The sequence below is a fragment of the Oculina patagonica genome, chromosome 6 (genome assembly GCF_052425735.1).
Source record: "Oculina patagonica isolate OP01 chromosome 6, crgOcupat, whole genome shotgun sequence".
NCBI classification, from domain to species: domain Eukaryota; kingdom Metazoa; phylum Cnidaria; class Anthozoa; order Scleractinia; family Oculinidae; genus Oculina; species Oculina patagonica.
The window spans coordinates 33,674,503-33,693,923 of NC_135763.1; the positions used below are offsets into that span (position 1 = coordinate 33,674,503).

Sequence of the window (19,421 nt, forward strand, 5' to 3'; positions counted from 1 at the left end):
ATGCCGTCCCCTTTCACTAATAACATGTCTTTTAATAATAGGTTGGCAAAAATTGCGCTCATTACAGACCAAACTGTTTTTCTTGAAGTAAGGACGAGAAGCGTTGCACAAGAGCGCAAGAACGAACGACAAACACCGGAGCGTTTGACTAGCGATGGAAAACTCTACCAGTCTCCCAAGCATCAGCACAGCAACACCAACGCTACAAGAGTGGTGCGACACACAGTCACACCAAGGCCAGTTGCCAGCATTCATAACGTGCTCATCGGTTTTTAACGCCGTCGTCAACTCGCTTCTTTCTCTTGTGACAGTAAGTGGAAACATTCTGATATTGCTGTCTCTCAAAAAGACGTCTCGAGTGCACGCAGCATCGAAAGCTCTGTATTGCAGTCTGGCCGTGTCGGATCTTGGTGTTGGCTTGTTTGTCCAGCCAGCGTATGTTGGCAGCCTCGTAATCGGAGGCGCAAAACCAGAGATATGCAGGCTTTTAGGAACCATCATACATGTTGCTGGAGTCATCTCGGTCGGCATTTCCCTGCAGATTCTTTCAGTAATCAGTGTAGACCGAGTCCTCGCTATTCGCCTGAAAATGCGATACAAGGAAGTAGCCACAATCTTCCGCACACGTCTGGTGTTGGTTGCTTGTTGGTTCTTCAGCACTTTTCACGCTCTGATGCTGTTTGTGAGCGCGGCATTTTTCACGCTCTTCCAGATCCTCGGCATCATAATGTGTATTGACGTATCCACCGTGTCTTATGTCGTTATCTTTCACACTCTACGACGTCTCCAAAGACAAGTCCAGAATTACGGACCCGGGGAAGAGGCATCGCAAAACACTTTCAACATAAAACGATGTAAGAAATCCGTTTCCACTGCACTGTGGGTGTATGCCTCTCTTCTGGCCTCTTACCTTCCTTTTATGTTCTCAGTTGCTGTTCAGATGTCTGTGAGCAGGAATTTAACGTTTATCGCAGTGCAGTGGTATACAGTAACCCTAATCTACATGAACTCTGCCTTGAATCCCATTTTGTACTGTTGGAAGATTCCGGAAGTAAGTGAGTCTGTAAAAGAAATTATCAAAGGATATTGTTGTTGTCGCAAGTAGGCCCTTTTCGATTATGCTAGCATTTTTTTCGGCATTTTTTGGGAAACGAGCATTTTTTTTTTCGTTTTTTCTTGTAAATGAATTGCTAGCATTTTCTGTTATTTTTTATGACTGTGATCCAGATTTCAGCACTCAGAACTCAGAAGGATAAATAATCCTAAAGTTTCCCAATTTTGATTACCTAATTCGATTGGTTACTTGTCTGTGTGTTTTTTTTTTTTAATTTAAATATTTGTTTTATGTTTTTATTATTTTTTTATAAACAAACAATTATTAAGTATCGCCTAATGTAAGAATTTGCACGTTTTGTTTGAAACAAAACAAAGCATTTTTTGGAATTTAAGTGGCATTTTTTAAAGAAATCAAGCATTATTTTAGCATTTTTTTGGCTTTATGCAAGAATTTCTAGTAGCATTAAATGCCAGTTTTACTAGCATAATCGAGAAAGGCCTAGTCGCAAGTAGGTACTGAAACTAAGTCTCGCTTTGTAATATAACCAGTCCAACAGTACATACACATATATAGACATACTGTTCGTCTTACACCTGTAGTTTTATTTAAAACCTTCCGAAAACCTTCAATCTAAACATATTGAAATAGAAAAATTCCATGTGTGACTGTTAAAATTCGAATTTAAAGGAAAAATTTTAAGAGAAATTTGCTGATGACAAATTAAATCTGTGACAGCTTTATGTCAGTTTCTATCAGTGTAAAACGCGGTTAGACATGTGACGAACTTGAGTCATTTGTCTGGTTTGCATAAAAGCAAATCAAAACTGCTATGAAAAAAAGAACTCGGTATTGCAATATAACGTGCAAAACCAGTATTAACTGGCACATCCAAGTAAAGATATGTAACCTGTGACATATCAGGCGCTTTTTTAAAGTAGGGAAGAAGGACATTAGAGCAGGCTAGTAGATATGTAGGGTCAATACTCAACTTGCAATTGGAGCACTCCGCTATCAGTGTTGTTCTATGTTGTTTTCGGTTTCTGAATTCAAAAGGTGATTTTCTCGTCAACAATCAGCTAGGCAAAGCATATAAGAGGCTTTCCTGTTCCCAGCATGAAGCAAATTTATACAGTACATATAACCGGCTATAAAATTCATTTGTTTCCCCTAGTAAATAGTATGATAAAATTGCATCTTTCTAGTAATCGCTCAATTCAATCAGCAAAATGCAAAGCATATAAGAGCGGCTTTCCTGTTCCCAACATGAGGCAAATTTATTCAACTCATATCCTTCCCAAACGGAATGGTCGGAATGTAAAACTTTTTCGTTTTCCTCTGGTAATAAAATTGTGATAAAATTGCACCTTTCGAGTAATCGCTCAATTCGATTAACAAAATGCAAAGCATAAGATCGGCTTTCTGTCTTGTTCCCAGCACGAAGCAAGTTTTACAACCTACATCCTGCCCATATGGAAAATAAAATTGCACCTTTCGACTAAACAAGCGCATTTAAATTCTCTAAAAGAATTCTTTTACGAGCGCGCGCCGTTGGATATGAGATGGTAGATAGACAACGAGGCGCGTAGCGTCGAGTTGTCTATAACGATGTCATATTCAACAAGAGCAAGTGGAATGATTGTTTTATTAAAAACGCCCAAAACGTTTTTGAGCTTCCCAGGTCAGCTGTTTTCGTTGACGCGAATCAGCCACCATATTTGTGTCAATTGTATATGAGCTTTTATTTAAAACTAGCAATGGTATATTGCAATCTCTGCGATTTGATTGGTTAACAGGCAATGGTATATGAGCTCATATACCATTGGCCACAAATATGGCAGCCGATACGCGTCAACAAAAACAGCTGGGAGCTCAAATATTGCAATTCTTTGGGCGTTTTTAATAAAACAATTATTCCACTCGCGCTTGTTGGACATGAGATCGTTATAGCCAACTCGGCGCTACGCGCCACGTTGGCTATCTACCATCTCATATCCAACGCGCGCTCGTGGAATAATTGTTAAGTAAACCATTGCCTGTTAACCAATCAAAACGCAGGAATTGCAATATACCATTGCTAGAATTTAATAAAAAAGGGAGATGATTAATGATGTGTGATACTGCCGGCTGCCGCGGTAATTTCAGACTTGCTCGGAGAAAAAAAGACTGAAAAAAGCCGTTTAACCCATAACAAACCAAGAACGCAATGCTCATTAAACGGTATGGAAGTTAAATTCCAATATTTCAGAAGGCATGCACAGCCTTCCTTCCTTTATCTGTAAGACCCTGAAGAAGGAAGGCCGTGCCTTCTGAAATATTGGAATTTAAATATACTCCCTGTATTTGAGTGAAACTTTACGAGGTTAAAAGAAAAGAAGAAGAAGAAAAAAGAAAAAATGAAGAAAAAATGTTTTTGAAACACCACCAGACAGTTAACCCCCAAGCAAGAGCCCTCCAGGTTGTCAGGGGGACTGTCTGGTGCCCGTCTACCAATTTTAAACTTCAAATTCTAATTTTAAAATCACATTAGATCTCCAAGATTTTTATTTCTCTAAATTTTGCTTATCCTTTTTCGTCCCCAAAAAATCACAATATCACCCAAAAATTCACAAAACACCGCCAAACATAGATTTTTGAAATGAGCATATAATTTTTCAAGTTGATGGTAAATATCGGAAGTGTTTGGAAAATGAACTACTTTAATTTCAAAGCAGTGAAGATAAAATAATGCAATGAGTTTTGTAAGCAAAATTTAAAATCGTTCTGTAAAACTGTTCGAGCAGCTTCTTGGCTCAGTCATCATAATTATGCTTTTTTTTTTTAAAGTTATTTCGGACTGGATTTTTGCTCCTCAAAAATCCCTCAAGATAGTTTTAAGTATGTCAATGGATTGAACATCAGCGCCACTGTAATTTTTTTTATTGTGGCGGGAGGGGGTTGGGAAAGATATTGTCGGCGGTCTTTTATTAAGAACCGCTGTACCAAGTTCAAGAGTACAGCAGGCTTGACAAGGAATTCAGTTAAAACGACGCGTGACTTAAACTGGCTTCTGGGCAATCAAAACAGCAGGATCGCATTCTTCGAGAAAGAAGCATCCACATTTTCCTCAGGAAAAAAGGTAAGTACACAGTTACTAATGAACCTAATGCGAATCTAAAGGTTAGATGCCCCTGAATAATGTTTACATCAAGCGTAACACTAAAAACGTACAACACAAACATAAACAAACGCGTCGGTTCACATTTACTCTATTTTCAATATAACTCGTTGGTTTGTGGTGAGATTTCCGTATAGACTTCTACTTAATTATGCATACAGTTTCTTTCCTACTACACTTTACACACAAACAGCAGTCAGGAATAGAACGAGACTGTCAAAAGTTTATGTATTATTGGGTATGACGTTATACGCTTTCTTGTTATTGCAAGCTTTGCAAAGTCACGAGATATGGTCAGATATAGTCGCAAAAAGTCACGAGATGTAAAAAAAAAATCATCGAATTATTCTCGGTTCTAAGTAAAGTATTGTTTGCTCTGTCTTAATATATTAAAAATTCTGATCAAAACCAATCTGTTCTGAGATGTAAGTTCAATATTTGTCGAGTATAAAATCAAATTATTTTACGGCGCTGAAGCAATAGACTGCGTGATCGCGAGTTAAGATGGTGACCCAGACTTCCGCTGAAGGAGGAAGAGTTTTTTTGGGCTTACGTCTTGGTGGTTGGTCAAACAAATCACTTTAAACAGGAGCCGGACATGAGCTCAAGGCTACTTGAAATGAAGTGTCTTCATACTCGCTAATACGAGTCAGTGGAAAGCTTGTTGCAATAGCAGGTATATTACAAAGAAGTGAAGCGATACAAAATATGGCGCCAAAATTCAACTTTCGCTTGCGCTAATTGCGATGTTCAGTACCCAATTTATATTTGTTGACCGCGATTCGACATTAGAGTCTCACAATGCGACATTGGAGTCTCACGATAAATTTCTAATGTAGAATCGCGGTCGACAGAGAAAAAATGGGAACTGTTTGGCGAGGATCAGGAGGATATAACGCCATAGATACATGTACACTGTCAGTAGCTGACATGTGTTCCTTGCTTCACTTCTGTACACTTCTTGCAGCCGCGAACGATCTTGATTGGAACTATTTTAACGCCGGTTAAAAACAGCAAGCAGAGTACTTCTTGAAAACTTTAACTTCAGATTTGTGTCAAAATGAATTCCAAATGTAAGAAAAAACGTCACCATGGATTTGTTGCAGTATAAAATGAATTTCCGTCAGGTCAAAATGACTTCAACCTTGTTTGATTTGTGTATTTTTCTTTGTTTAAGGATTATGGTAATAAATCTGGAACAAAAGGGAAAAACATATCGAGATAGTTGGAAATCATTTCGATCAAGCTGGCACAAACTGAAGTGAAAACGATTCATTTCTGTGTACTAATTAAAATCACGTGCTTCAGTAGGGCTGACTTCAATCCGGACGGGGAAATGTTAGTTGGTTCTCCCACTTCTGCGCAACGACCCGGTACAAAAAAAAACACAAAAGAATCATTCAGAAGAGACTTGACTTGACTTTTTAAAGACCTGTAAACCACGTTTCAAACCACCACACTAACAATTCTGCCAGAGATGTACAATCAGTCCCTTTCAGATCATTAATTCGTGCAAAATCGTCCATGACCCCAAGTCGATAGGTCACTCCAGAAATCAGAAACCCTTTTGAGGAGAGGGGAGAATTTTCTATACATTTGCATGACAGCAGCTTGTTTATCTTTTTTCTCAAAACGATTTTGCCTCTTTAAGCCGCGCAGGAAACATGTTTTTCCAAAATATGTTTTTAAATCTGCCCCAGAAGTATTTTGTTATTTCACTTCTGAAACACACATTTTTCATACGAGACAGAACGGGAATTTGTAACATGCTTTAATATAAAGCGCTGGCAGTCTCTTGTTGCAATCGCCGTCAACAAAGTTTTCCTTCAAGGACCTCTGCAATGTTGTAAAACTAACTGACGAGATGAACTTAATTTAAATGAGAGACATTGTTGACTACCATTTAATTTTCCGCCATTTTTTTAATTTTTTTTTCTCGCGCCACACGCGAACACAAACGCGCGTGAATCGATTAGCGGTTTTGTTTTGATGTATGTTGAACAAATTGAAGTTAGTTTGTAATATGCGTCAGTCCTTTTATTGATATTATTGAATTGCTTCACAACACCGCCACAGTTGCTATGGATTGTTAAAAGCGTTTGCTTTGTTTTTGTTTATGCTTCTTTTGCTTTAAAAATAACAAACTACATAATGAATTAAAAGCTGGCACGGCCTCGCATATTTGTATCTGTCTGATCCATAATTGACAGTGGATATTTATTTAGCCAATGCGCGCAAGGGAAATTTGACAGTTATTGTTAAATAAAATAAAGTGCATAGCTTTTTCAATATAGCATAACCTGTCACTGGTAACACGTAATACAAAATACATCAATAAGCAATGAAGCTAATGTAATCCGCTCTCCTGCCGGCTGCTTTAAGTACTTTGCCCTTCGTTGTACATCGATTACTTAACGAAAATGTTAAAAGTTTATAACAATTCATGATTTTGTTTCCTACACAAAGGGAAAAAGAAAACAGCACTTAGCGGATTAGTTGATCAGGGGAAATGAATACAACAAAGTCCAGCAACCTAACCAGGTACGTATATATTTGTATATATGGATTTCCGTGCAAATTGAACTTAAATTTGAATAGCCGGGACCAGAGGACCTGAAAATATTGATTTGAACTTGAAAAAGACTCCAGCTGAGCGAACAACTTTAAACAGCGTACAGCAGCGAGCAAAACTTCTGTTGAAACAAGTTTGTGGTACAGTAATTTAATTTCTAACAGTCATAGACATTAGGAGTTGAAAGTTCTGCAAGCTTTACAGCTCACGACAAATTCAATTTTCCATATATCCGGTCATACGTCGATTTTAAGTGAATTTCTTGATTCCGCCTTTAAAGGGTTTTACCACTTTAATGGTTTCTTTGGTTAAATATGGAAACTGAAATTAACAGTCATGTCAGTCAAACCATACATATTTGACAGGACTGAATCCGTTTCATTCGGCAATTTTAATTTTGCAAAAGCTCGCTAATTTCTTGAACAGCAGTTGATTTCCACGAAATTCAAACTAGATGGGAATCCTTTCTTGTTTTTCTAATCCATGTGCCCTAGGTTCAGCGTTCAATTGAATTTGTTTCGAAAGTCGATACAGCCATAACCTGAATTCAGCCCCGTCTTCTCGATCGGTCGACCTTAGATGATATTCATGCTACAAATACAACCGATGAGAAAAAGCGAAGAAAAGAAAGAGAGTACAGCTGAATCTCTGCACATTGGTTCAGTTTTGAGCCATGCATTCCCTCACAAAAAACGCGGTCACTTTTCAAACTTTCCGGAAAATTATATCTTTGTCAGTTGAGCTTAAGACCGAACCTTCCGTTTACATGAATTACTAACTTCCTTGCGATCACTTTCCCATGCAAAAAGAAAACCATTTTATAGAAAAACGCACATATACAAAAATCTAATGTACTAATGCATTATGACATCCACACCAAGTAAGGACATTAGGCTAAAATGTTTACCGTTGGAGTTTAGAGGGAAAACTTTAAGAGCTAAAAAAAGACCTAGGCCCTTCCGAAAGAACATGTGTTTTGCAGTGTTAACACCCATTGAAAGGAGTGATATCAAGGCTTTTAATCTGGTAATGAATTACGAGTAAACGCCTGCTGACACGACCGTCGAACTGAGCAAATAACATAAAATTTATTTTAGCTTGCATTGTGACATTTTAATATACTTTAGCGAATAGATCAATCACTTGTTTTTCGTTTTTACGTTCAGAATATCAAATCTTCTTTCCTGATTTCCTTACGTAGCTAATATACTAGCTCGAACAGTCCATAGTGTTACATCAACATCATCTGACTTTACGATCTTCGATATTTTCGTTAGTTTTCTGTCTAATAACGTATTGATGTCATTTATAAGGACACTAGATGCCTTTCAAGAGATATTTTAAATTTTAAAAAATACGTTTCTCTCAAATACTCCTTGAGACTCTCCTGCGTTTTCCGTTGTCAAAATAATCTTTAGAACCTTTTTCTCCAAAACCATCTTTGCGTTTTATTAGAATTTAAAAGACTTAAAAAAAGCATCTTTGATTTATAATTTTTTTTTATTTGGAACTGATGCTAATCTCGGTGGATATTTTTCCGGTCTAAAGTAATTGAAAACGATGCTTCCTTTTGATTTGTTTGCAGTTGAATCAATAAAGCTTGTATGCAAACATTCTTAGCTAAGTTGTTGCCAGCTGAAATGATATCATCCGAGCAATATATTCACAAAGCCATCTTTAAGGGTAAACAAAATGTACTTATTATATAATATACAAATAATGATATTTCCGAGCATGTGCAATTACACCTTTAAATTCAATGTTCTTTGTGAATACCGATTTTATTTCTTACGAGACGCAGCGCGGAAATATCAACTACAATTTCGAAAGCAAGATTTTTATTTTCTCTTGGCGATGAACTTAACAGAATTGTACTTCCATTGAGCTACATATTTTAAAGAAAAGTTATTTGAGGCATCTTTCAATTTTTCGTTTACTGAACGAGTGCTGCTCAAGAAAAGGAACAAAGAAAGCGAACAAAGTGATCCGTCAAGTAGATTACAGCGACAGCTTAAAATGCTCAACCAACTAATGTAAGTAACAAAGAGAATTGCCTGTATAATGACCGTATAATGTTGTATTGTATATCGGGGTTTATTTCATAGTAGAGAAAAGTACAATTCCATTGTTTTCTCATAAGAGGCGCACGCTGTTATTTGTGTGGTAAACGAAGATTTTGTATATTATATTCCGGTCAGGGACTTACAGATTTAGTGAACAGTAAATACAACTCTTCGAACTATTGTTGGTCGTTGGTTTAGCGTCGCGGAACCGACATTTTTCAACTGAAGTGAAAAGGCAATATTGAGAGTAATCGACAAAACTAAACTGACAAAAATGGCATTTATCCGGGGTGCGGCTGGATTAGTGTTGTGGCTTCAGTGTCTCCATGGGGCATCTTTTATTGATTGCAAGCTGAGATAGATCTGTGACATTGTTAGGCAGTACTTTCGGCGAAATTAATTTTTTCAAGGTTTGTATGATAGTAGTTTCTATACGTAAGTACAGAAGGGTTGTTTTACGAGTGTGTCACTGCAAACACTGCCCGGCAAGATCACTTGCCTACTAAAAATTTATATTAATCTCAATAAAATTAAACAATAGCCTGGTAGCGTTCATTGAAAAAGAATCCCTTTCCGTTGTTTTTTTCTCGCAACATTTTCAATTCATTGTTATGTTGAGCATTTCAGCTCACCGCCGTGCATCCGATAATGACCGTTGGCGAGAGGTCGTTTTTGTGTGTGCTACAAAAACAAAATTTAAAGTAAAAGTAAAAGGGTACATTTTAGCAGAATTCTTATTCTCTAGAGACCTGGGTGGCATAGATTTTTCTTTAGAGTCACACCTTCTATATTTCAAAGGCGGCCTCAAATCTTGATAGCATAAACGCGCTTTTAAGCTTTTGAACTTAAAAATTCAGTACCAAATCGTTTACTATTCTTTGCATTTTAATTTTTTAAGTACGTTTGTGGTCTTTAATGTATTTCTGAATTCACTGTACTGAGTCAGCAGATTTTTGCAGCAAAACGAAAGTTTTAATTGCATTACTTTATTGTTTTAATTGCATTACCCTAACTTCATCTCTGTTTACTCTCTTATTTAGCGAAGAATATGCTCTTTTGTCAACTCTATTTTGTTGGCAAAATTTGCATAATAATAACAATAACCGAATTTTACTGTGTGTACATAAGCCTGTTATAGCATTTGTTTAAATGGCCTGTGTTTATTGAATGTAGGTAGCCGTCATTTGTCGATATCTTTGTGTTTGTGGTGCAATAACAAATATAATATCAATCGGAAAAAGTCCCGACCATTCTTTATTGAAAGCAATATATATCTTGTTAATTTTAATTCTTCGCCATTTCCATAAAATAGAAAAAGCAGTCTTAGCGAAAGTAATTGTTGAAAATTGAATTGAATTTAGACTTGCTGACCGGCTGTACGATTGTACCATTAATATTGCCTATTGGGCCTGGTCTAACAGACGAATGGTCCAACAGGCCACGATTGTGACTGAAGTGAGTCCGTGATTCATTAGTCCAGTGGTCTACTACTCAGTCACGGTCCATGATGAATGGCATTGTATTATTGCCTGCCTGAGCAGTGCTCTGTTGTTCTGTTGGGCCATTGAGCTCTGTAGTCTCTTTAACATGGGTTTTTGGGGTGAATCCCACAAACATTTGCAAAGGAGTTTATTCAGATTCCGGACTGGACTATCGCTAAGCGGACCATCGGACCAACGGACCAGTAGAACATCGGACTCTTGGACAAGTGCATCACGAATTTGTTCAGTACCAAGAGTAATTTTGAGAATGATAAAGGCCGCAAGTTGTTGCGCCGGGTTTTTAAATATATGCGACTTCTGACATTCAAACTTGAACTAATGGTTTACGTTTTTCGCTGTCATCAATCATCTTTATAGCGGTCCTCTCAGGAAACAGAAGTTCACTGCAACCGGGTCAAAAGATCACGTCTGTCAGTTGTGATTGATAGATTTCGATCCATTTTGTTTGTTTCTGTCTTTCAAGGTTTGTTGGCTGTCGCCATAATTATGATTGACGGCAGCAAAAAGCGCAATCGTTAGTTGGGTTTTGAATTCAGAGTTCGCATGTTTTTGAAAACCGCAATAAATGTAATCAATTTTGTATTAATTGACTTTTTTTGGTTTTTATTTCAGTCCCAGTATGTCTCCATCTGACGAGACTGCATTGATCCTGGGGTACATACAGATAGTATACATCATATCCATTATCTGCTTGGCGTTTATTGGTAACATTCTTATCTTCGTTACAATCTGCAGCATAAGACGTCTGCATACAATTGATAACATGTTCATTGCCAACTTGGCTGTCAGCGATTTCTTTTTCACGCTCATCGAAACATCTGCAAATACTACACGGGAATTTAATCCGGACTGGCAATCACCTCATGAGTTTGTATGTTATGTAATACTGGCGGCAAGTGTCCTCTGTGCCTCAGCCTCGGTTTCCACTCAAACAGCTGTGGCCGTTAATCGATATCTCGCCATTACGCGGCCGCTTCAATACCCAAACTTTGTAAATAAAAGAAGAGTCTTTATTGCCATTTTAGCGATATGGATTTGTGCCATCGTTCTCGCTTTGCCTCCCTTGATATGGAGACCGCTTGAAGTTATTTGTGGAGTAGAGGTGGCTTACGATAAACACATTACCTACGAGATAGTTTACATGACAGCCGAGTGGATTTTAATCTTCGGGATACCATTCGGAATCATGTCTGTTATTTATTTCCGAATATACAAAATAGCCCGAAGCCACGCCAACCGAGTGAGGCCTGGTGCGTCCACGGAAGAGTCTGCGTCGACTTCAGGCAGCGGTTCAAGCACTAGAAAAAACAACATCTCGAACTTCAGGAGAGAATTTAAGGCCGCAAAAATGCTTGTTACAATAGCTGGGGCTTTCTTATTGAGCTGGTTTCCTTTTTTCTTGACTCTAACTTTGTGGAAATTTTATAAAGGAGTCCACGATCATCCTAAGGTGTTCACGACGTTTCTTTACATTGTATACACTGTGCCCGCCATTAATCCCGCTACTTACGCGTTCTGGTCGCGGGACATACGAAGTGGAATAAAACAGCTTTTGACTTGCTGGAAACGAGGCAGCTAGGAAAAGAAGAACTGTTCCTATGACTAAAGGGCTGGACTGTATTAATAATTGTTAATAATAATATTGGTATGTATATAGATGGATGTACTATAGTTATGCAACGCTTTCAAGTGGTATATTATATATTCCGGTTTTTTTTTTGTTGTTTGGGGGGGTGTGTGTATAAAAAAAAAATGTGAGATGTGGGATTTTTAGTATGGTTTGTTTTATTTTTATATATATAAAATATTTTTTTGTAAACCGTCGGGAAGTGGGTTGATATAAATTTCTTTTTTTTTTTTTGAAATAGACGTATTAAACGACGTTCTTTCATGCGGTTCAGTAAAGCAACAGGTTATTAGCTTGTTACAGCATACCAATATTTTAGTGTTTCTTTTTTCTTGACGAGGGCGTGACGCATGAACCAGTGATATATTCTGACAGAATATTGAGACCAATTTCAGGAATGGAAAGGATGGACAGCACATTATGAACAGAGAACGTTCAATGCAAAGAAAGAATTCTTCCTACATTGTCTGTTTATGATCAGACTGATAATTACTGAGAGTTAATTTAGATAGCAAAGATGACAGACCATGCATAAATTTAAGTCATTTTATTGTGAATTTAATTTATTAGAAGAATTGAAATTTTACAACACAGTCTCCTTTCTTGATAATGCAAAACAAATTCAATGCTGTTCATTCTTGAGTGACTTCTTTTTATTTCTTTTCTAAACTTCTCAGCCAATTAAAAAGCCAACAACCGCGCGTGCAAATAATCAGCACGAGATTACCATGACGACTCCGTCTCCCAGCCTTTCTTGGGTTTTTTATTGGTTAAGAGATGGAAAATCAACAAAAATGCCAAAAATTAATTTAAATAATTTATCGAGTCGAAAGACGTTCCATTTTGTAAACCGGTGTCCAATTTCTCTTTCACTAGCAGGAGCCCAAAGATTCATTTAATGGCAACAGGCCATAATTCAACTGTTTTAAGAAAACGAATTAATAAATCACTTCCTACAATGCCCTTCCCTGCACGCTTGACACCGTTGGGAGTCATGTGGCCGACGCATTTTACCATGTCTTTTTTTGATGTCAGGTTCTTTGCTTGGAAAATTGTAGAACGCCTGTGAAACGGAAATGATACACGCATTTGTCAATTAAACGAGTACAAATACAACAAGATTGGAACTTCAGTGAAAAGTGTTACTGAATGGCCAGGAGTTGACTTGCTTGCCCTGAAGAAGTAAAATGGTACTTCTTTATCATTTTATATTTTTTTACCGAACAGTCATGCGTAATATGGTGGAGGGAAACGATGAACAAGCTAATCAGTAAATGAAACTACTCGTTAAAATGATTAGGTAGCCGGTGGTAAGCGCGGGCAAACATGTAACTTGTTGGATGCAAGGGAAAATACTGAAAGCAAAAGATGACAAGTGCGGGAAATTATGCAACCAATAGCAACCGCGAGAAAGCGCGGTAAAACACTCAACCGATAGCAAGCGCGGAAAACACGTTAACAGTGGCTAGCGCGGGAAACCGAGATGCCACTGGACCGGAAAGATCACATTGAGTAGTCATTGGAAAACAGCTCTCACTTTCATTATATCGCATACAACGTCGAAACCCTGGTTTGCGTGACCTGGGGAGGGAGTCAAACGTACCTCTCCTATCTTCTGATGAACGTTCTTTAGCACTTTTTCAACCTCTTCACGATACCATCTCGGATCCAGGAAATCGTCATCGTCACATCTCCTGCACTGCTGACCGTACACCTTAAACCTTAAGGAATCTAAAGGAGAAGAAACGTTTTTCACCATTAAACCATTGATCATTCCTTCTTACGATATCTATAAATTGACACAAATTCTGAACAAACATTTAATCAGCATGAAATAAAAACTTGTTCCAGGGGTGAATTGCTAGGAACCATGGGAACTACTTCCCTTTTCGCATTTCTTCGCTGGTGAAGTGACAGAAGTCCCGAAACGTCCGAGAAATTTTGTATTTCAGCGCATTAACAATATTTTTGTTTAATTTTTGTCATATCATACCTTTGCTACACAGTTTTCCTGATTTGTGTTTTTCAAATACTCCCTTTTTCGCAATTGACCGAGCCCGCAGTGTTTGTTACAGGTTGCTAAGAAACATTAAGTATTCCTTATAAGGACATGTTGACATGACTCTTGTTGCGCGCCCAAGTGTCGTTGAACCAAAAAGACAAGTGCAATGTTGAAATAAAATAAACAGACGGGCTTAAAACTAAATCTTACAAAAAAATTCACGTACAAAGATTTCTCGTTTCCTTTGTTGATGCGTTGCCAGAATCATTGCGGTCCTCTCCATCTTTTCCCTCGTTTTTCCCCTTTTTTCCATTCGCCTGTACTTCTTTTCTTCTCTCACTCTCGTCGATTTTCTTGAACCAAAATATAACTCTGCCTGCCATTGAAGTCCAACTATTTCCACATTCACAGCCGAACTTCACTTTGGCACCGTCTTTGAACTGTCGCCATTTCTTTGGCATGTTAGTTTTGGTTGGCTCCAGAGTCCACTCGTCCGGACTGAAGGCCTGGAACATTTCATCAAAGGTCGTGTGCCAGTGTTCTTTCAGGTTCAGATGCGGCGTGACGTCATCAAACCGAGAAGCCATATGTTGTTTAAGTTCGACTTTCTTTGAATAAGAGAAAATTTCGTGGAGGGAATAACAGAGAGATTGGCGGTTAATTTTAATGAGGCCATAGTATACACATAGATAGGAAGGCTCTCATTCCTGACTTGATTTAAACAAAATGACATTTTTTCGGAATTATATAGAAATAAAACTGAGCTAAAACTGAAATCGGAAAGCGAAGGATAAAGTTAAAAATATTAATGACGGAGTCGGCATGAAGACCTTGGACTACAAAGGCACAGCGGGGTAAATAAATATTTTTTCGATAAGCTAAATAAAATAAGCCGTATAAAACCACTGAGAGTTTAAAAGTAAAGTTACTAACCTGATATTTAGAAAACCTTTTTACATAACAATGCATTAAAATGACTCCTGAGTTAAATAGCTTTAAATAGTTCAGCAAGCTTGATTGTCCCGGCAGGGTGTCCCGAACTTCACTACGACTTCGTCTCGAGCGTATCAGCAGAGAATTACAATTAGACGGAAGCTCGTTTCATTTTCAAGAAATTTTGTACTGATACACGTTCGAAACCCATCTTAGAAGTCCACGCAGTTTGTAAGAGCAAGGGTGGCCACATAAATCAGTATTATAAAACTAATGTGAACGGCGTTTGCCACTCACAAAAAATTGGCCGCATAGAGGATGCTCATGAATTTCACACCTGTTCAGTCGCTCACGGAAGAAAGCCGGAAGTTGATTTGTAATTTCGGATAGTAATTTTAAATGTAGTATCTGTACTATAGGCTTAAGGTGGCTCGACCCAGTTTTCTTCTAGCGATACCTAACAACTTTGAAACCCTGATACTTAAAGGGATTGATGTCAATGACAAAACTACAACATCACATGCATTACACATAGACTGAACTTCAATATGATATAAATTTTTGGGCGATCACAATGAATATCACGTGGCAATGACGTCACACAGGGTTTTGCTCTCAATCGATTTTTAGGCGGTAACCGCATTTTCTATCGAGATCCTCCACGCTACGTATACTTTGGGTGTTCATCTCAGTGGAGTTTCATCGAAATCTACAAGAGGAATTTTGAAATATCTTGGAATTTCTTTTTAGATGGTATAATTTATGCGTAAAATAAAGCCAAGACTTCATATAACGAAATTTGCTTCTTTTTTTATGTTTAATGAGAGGATTTAGCCCCCATTCCTTTTAGAAATGTCCTATATACTACATCCAAACCTTTAGAAGAAAGAAGACTTGCGCGATTTCGAAATATATGAAATATATGAATCATAGTGAAGCTCAATGATTACCTCTATTTACAAATTTTCCGCCTACTTTCGCAAAAAAGCGATTATTTCAAAAACCCGTCGATGAATTTTTTCCAAATTTTTTCAGGGTGACGAATAATCAGTACACCACACAATCCCAAAATTTCATGCTCATTAAAAATATCTAAGGTTGTCTAAACTAAAAGCAAAATTGAGTAAACATTGAAGCGATGTCGAAGTTTTGAATAATTTTGTGCTCTGGGATTTCCTATTGTTTCGATTTAAACACAACATCGAATTCCTGTGCACCACGCGTGTAATGACTACGCTTGGCTACCCTCCGAAAGCTTTTCGAAATAGTTCGGAATATGGTAATATTCTCATCGAGTTCAAGTAAACAATAACGGATGAATGAATACATTTCCAACTGAAGAAAGCAGTCACACAACACCAAACTCAAAGCCGGTTATTTTTATGCCTCCTCAGTCATTTAAAAAAGTAAAACGGACAGAAAATAGACTTCACGTATTATAAGCAAGCTGAATCTGGCGTCCAGTATTTATTAGAAAAGATTGTTTACTTGTTGCATTTCTAAGTTCAACTGAAAGAAGTGGCAGCACTTCAATACGAGAAAAAACCTAATCTTCTTGTTCTTGGCATTTTTAACTTTTATCTCAGCCAAGACGTCGACCCAACAAGAAAAGCTAATGCGTGACAATTTCTTTTCCATTGTTCCATATTTCGGAAAGATTTCGGAAAGCTTTCGGAAGGTAGCCAAGCGTAGTCATTTCACGCGTGGTGCACAGGAATTCGATGTTGTGCTTAACTCGAAACAAAAGGAAATCCCAGAGCACAAAATTATCTCAAACTTCGACATCGCTTCAATGTCTACTCAATTTTGCGTTTAGTTAAGACAACCTTAGACATTTTCAATGAGCATGAAATTTAGGGATTGTGTGGTGTACTGATTATTTTTCACCCTGAAAAATTTTGGAAAAAATTTATCGACGGGTTTTTGAAATAATCGCTTTTTTGCAAAAGTAGCCGTAAAAATGGTAAATAGAGCTAAACATTGAGCTCTACTCCGATTTAGATAATATCATATATTTCGAAATCGCGCAAGTCTACTTTCTTCTAAAGGTTTGGATGTAGCATATGGGACATTTCTAAAAGGAATGGGGGCTAAATCCTCTCATTAAACATAAAAAAGAAGCAAATTTCTTTATATAAAGTCTTGGCTTTATTTTACGCATAAATTATACCATCTAAAAAGAAATTCCAAGATATTTCAAAATTCCTCTTGTAGATTTCGATGAAACTCCACTGAGATGTAGGCAAACACCTAAGGTATACGTAGCGTGGAGGATCTCGAGAGAAAATGCGGTTACCGCCTAAAAATCGATTCAGAGCAAAACCCTCTGTGACGTCATTGCCACGTGATATTTATTCTGATCGCCAAAAAATTTATATCATATTGAAGTTCAGTCTATGTGTAATGCATGTGATGTAGTAGTTTTGTCATTGACATCAATCCCTTTATTGCGCTTTTCAGTGAAATGCGAACTCTGAAATACAATCCTCAACCAACGGTTTACGCTGTTCGCTGCCGTCAATCATCTTTGCGGACCTCTCGGGAAACAGACGCTCACTTCACCTGGGTCAAAAGGTCACGTCTCTCGATTGTGATTGGTAGATTTCGATCCATTTTGTTTGTTTCTGTTTTTCATGGTTCGCTAGCTGTCGCCATAATTATGATTGACGGCAGCGAAAAACGCAATCGTTAGTTGGATTTTGAATTTCAGAGTTCGCATTTCACTGAAAACCGCAATAAGTATCAGGGTTTCAAAGTTGTTAGGTATCGCTAGAAAAAAACTGGGTCGAGCCACCTTAATGTCTGCCTTCATTTTATTAACACAAATAAAAAAGAGCAATCATGTCCATGTGAAATCTGGCATATACTAAAACCCGAAACAACGAAACGAAACCACCGAAACGAAACGACCGAAACCACCGAAACGAGCGAAACGAAACCGCCGAAACAACCGAAACTGCCGAAACGAGCGAAACGAAACGAAATCACCGAAACAAGCAAAACTTCAAGATTTTCGCCACTTACCGTACTATACACCCCGTTTAGCCTACTATACACTCTGATTAGCCTACTATAAACCCCGGTTAGCCTACTATACACTCCTGTTAGCCTACTACACACTCCGGTTAGCCAACGTTTCACTTAGGTTAGCCTACTATGCACTCCGGTTAGCCTGTTTACGGTTAGCTCTCAATAATTGTAATGGGTTTTGCTTGTTTCGGTGATTTCGTCTCGTTTCGCTCGTTTCGGCCGTTTCGGTTGTTTCGGCGGTTTCGTTTCGGTCGTTTCGGTGGTTTCGCTCGTTTCGGTCGTTTCGTTTCGGTGGTTTCGTTTCGTTGTTTCGGGTTTTAGTACATGCCGTGAAATCTTTATCCTATTCAAGTCTATCACGTTGTTAAAAAAGTTCGCCACTGAACTTTCCGAGTTACACATGGCATCACTCAAGGTGAAATGGACCATGTTTAACACTCATACGAAGAAGAGAGCTCTTAGCAAAGTAGATTAGCTTTATATCCTAGCAGTAATATAGATAAATGTCGAAGTTCATTTGTTATTTACTGATCAATAAAATTAAAAAATATCGTCACGGTCTTATATCTTCTTGTTTCCTACCTTGTTCCGGCGGTGAAAAGCTGTATGAAATATTTCTGTTTTCCCAGTGCAGGAGATGCCTCTAAAGCTAGTCTTGTTAGGCGTTTCTCTGCGGTGTTGCTTAGTCAAGACTCAACTAAAATTGAATCGTGAATGATTTTATGATATATATTTGATTTTCATTATCGATGCTAACTCCAGTTTCCCGGAAAGGAGCGATTCCGAGAAATCGACAGGAATCAGCAGGTAGAAGTGTTCATTGACGAGGAGAACTGGGACCTAGTATCGTCTTGTTTTGGCAGCCATCTTGAATCATAAACCATAAACGTTTCATTAAACTTTATTGAGATATTTAGAGCGAAATGCAGTTTAGATATTTAATTTCCAGAGCTTTATTTCAGTAGCCCTTACAGATTTCAAAATTTCTTTTGTTCGTCTTATGTCAACAACAATAATTAACCACGAACACATAGGGTGGTCTGCCTGTGGGTACTAGGGCTTTCCACAAGTTGCTCGGCAACTTTTTGGCAACTTTTCATGATTCGAGCAACTTTTTCCCCTTCGAGCAACTTTTTTCCTCTCGAGCAACTTGTTGAATTTTGAGCAATTTCCAGACCGAACATCTCCGAACATTATCCGAGGGTTGTTTAAAAGCAATACGAACGTTTCCGAAGATTTACGAAGTTTGCCGAAGACTTTCGAGGACCATCTGAAGACATTTCAACTTTCGGCTGCAAAACTCTACAGCAAAAATGACGTCATTGATATCTTCACTATATTTCTCAATTAAAGAAATCATTGTTATTTAACAAATTTTCCCCTTAATATGTTATTTAGATACTTCTTTTGTTGTAAAACTTCATAAAACTGCTTAGAAATCTAAGTCTCAAAGGGAAATTAGCATATATTTAGAGAAATTC

At 37.8% G+C, this 19,421-nt stretch overlaps 3 protein-coding genes across 6 annotated transcripts; 2 read left to right on the plus strand and 1 right to left on the minus strand.

Annotated features, from left to right (window-relative positions):
- The first annotated feature begins 154 nt into the window (after positions 1-154).
- LOC144658043 (adenosine receptor A3-like) lies at positions 155-1,105 on the plus strand. Its single transcript, XM_078518368.1, has one exon. The coding sequence runs from the start codon at positions 155-157 to the stop codon at positions 1,103-1,105; it is 951 nt and encodes a 316-aa protein (XP_078374494.1).
- A 2,711-nt stretch (positions 1,106-3,816) lies between these two features.
- Positions 3,817-12,581, plus strand: LOC144656791 (alpha-1A adrenergic receptor-like). 3 transcript variants are annotated; one of them, XM_078517032.1, is made up of 4 exons: positions 3,817-4,172; positions 6,678-6,752; positions 10,961-12,019; positions 12,217-12,581. In XM_078517032.1, the coding sequence occupies exons 2-3, from the start codon at positions 6,721-6,723 to the stop codon at positions 11,925-11,927; spliced, it is 999 nt and encodes a 332-aa protein (XP_078373158.1). In that variant the 5' UTR covers positions 3,817-4,172; positions 6,678-6,720; the 3' UTR covers positions 11,928-12,019; positions 12,217-12,581. The 3 variants fall into 3 exon arrangements, with proteins under 3 accessions (XP_078373158.1, XP_078373160.1, XP_078373159.1); XM_078517034.1 differs by lacking the exon at positions 6,678-6,752 and having other exon boundaries at positions 3,818-4,172; XM_078517033.1 differs by lacking the exons at positions 3,817-4,172; positions 6,678-6,752 and adding an exon at positions 8,467-8,816.
- Positions 12,582-12,720: 139 nt separating this feature from the next.
- On the minus strand, positions 12,721-18,766 carry LOC144656792 (receptor-transporting protein 3-like). Of its 2 annotated transcripts, none has more exons than XM_078517036.1 (4): positions 18,523-18,766; positions 14,204-14,581; positions 13,579-13,706; positions 12,721-13,038 (listed from the first exon to the last, which is right to left on the minus strand). In XM_078517036.1, the coding sequence occupies exons 2-4, from the start codon at positions 14,562-14,564 to the stop codon at positions 12,922-12,924; spliced, it is 606 nt and encodes a 201-aa protein (XP_078373162.1). In that variant the 5' UTR covers positions 14,565-14,581; positions 18,523-18,766; the 3' UTR covers positions 12,721-12,921. The 2 variants fall into 2 exon arrangements, with proteins under 2 accessions (XP_078373162.1, XP_078373161.1); XM_078517035.1 differs by having other exon boundaries at positions 14,204-14,585.
- Between the last annotated feature and the right edge of the window lie 655 nt (positions 18,767-19,421).

Bases quoted from the DNA above. Each gene is read 5' to 3' on its own strand.
- LOC144658043 (XM_078518368.1), top strand. From the start codon at position 155: ATGGAAAACTCTACCAGTCTCCCAAGCATCAGCACAGCAACACCAACG.
- LOC144656791 (XM_078517032.1), top strand. From the start codon at position 6,721: ATGAATACAACAAAGTCCAGCAACCTAACCAG. The intron at 6,753-10,960 runs GTACGTATATAT...TTTTTATTTCAG, and splicing joins AAGTCCAGCAACCTAACCAG to TCCCAGTATGTCTCCATCTG.
- LOC144656792 (XM_078517036.1), bottom strand. From the start codon at position 14,564: ATGGCTTCTCGGTTTGATGACGTCACGCCGCATCTGAACCTGAAAGAA. The intron at 13,707-14,203 runs GTACGTGAATTT...CTTCTCCTTTAG, and splicing joins AAAGGAAACGAGAAATCTTT to ATTCCTTAAGGTTTAAGGTG. The intron at 13,039-13,578 runs GTACGTTTGACT...TCCGTTTCACAG, and splicing joins TTCATCAGAAGATAGGAGAG to GCGTTCTACAATTTTCCAAG.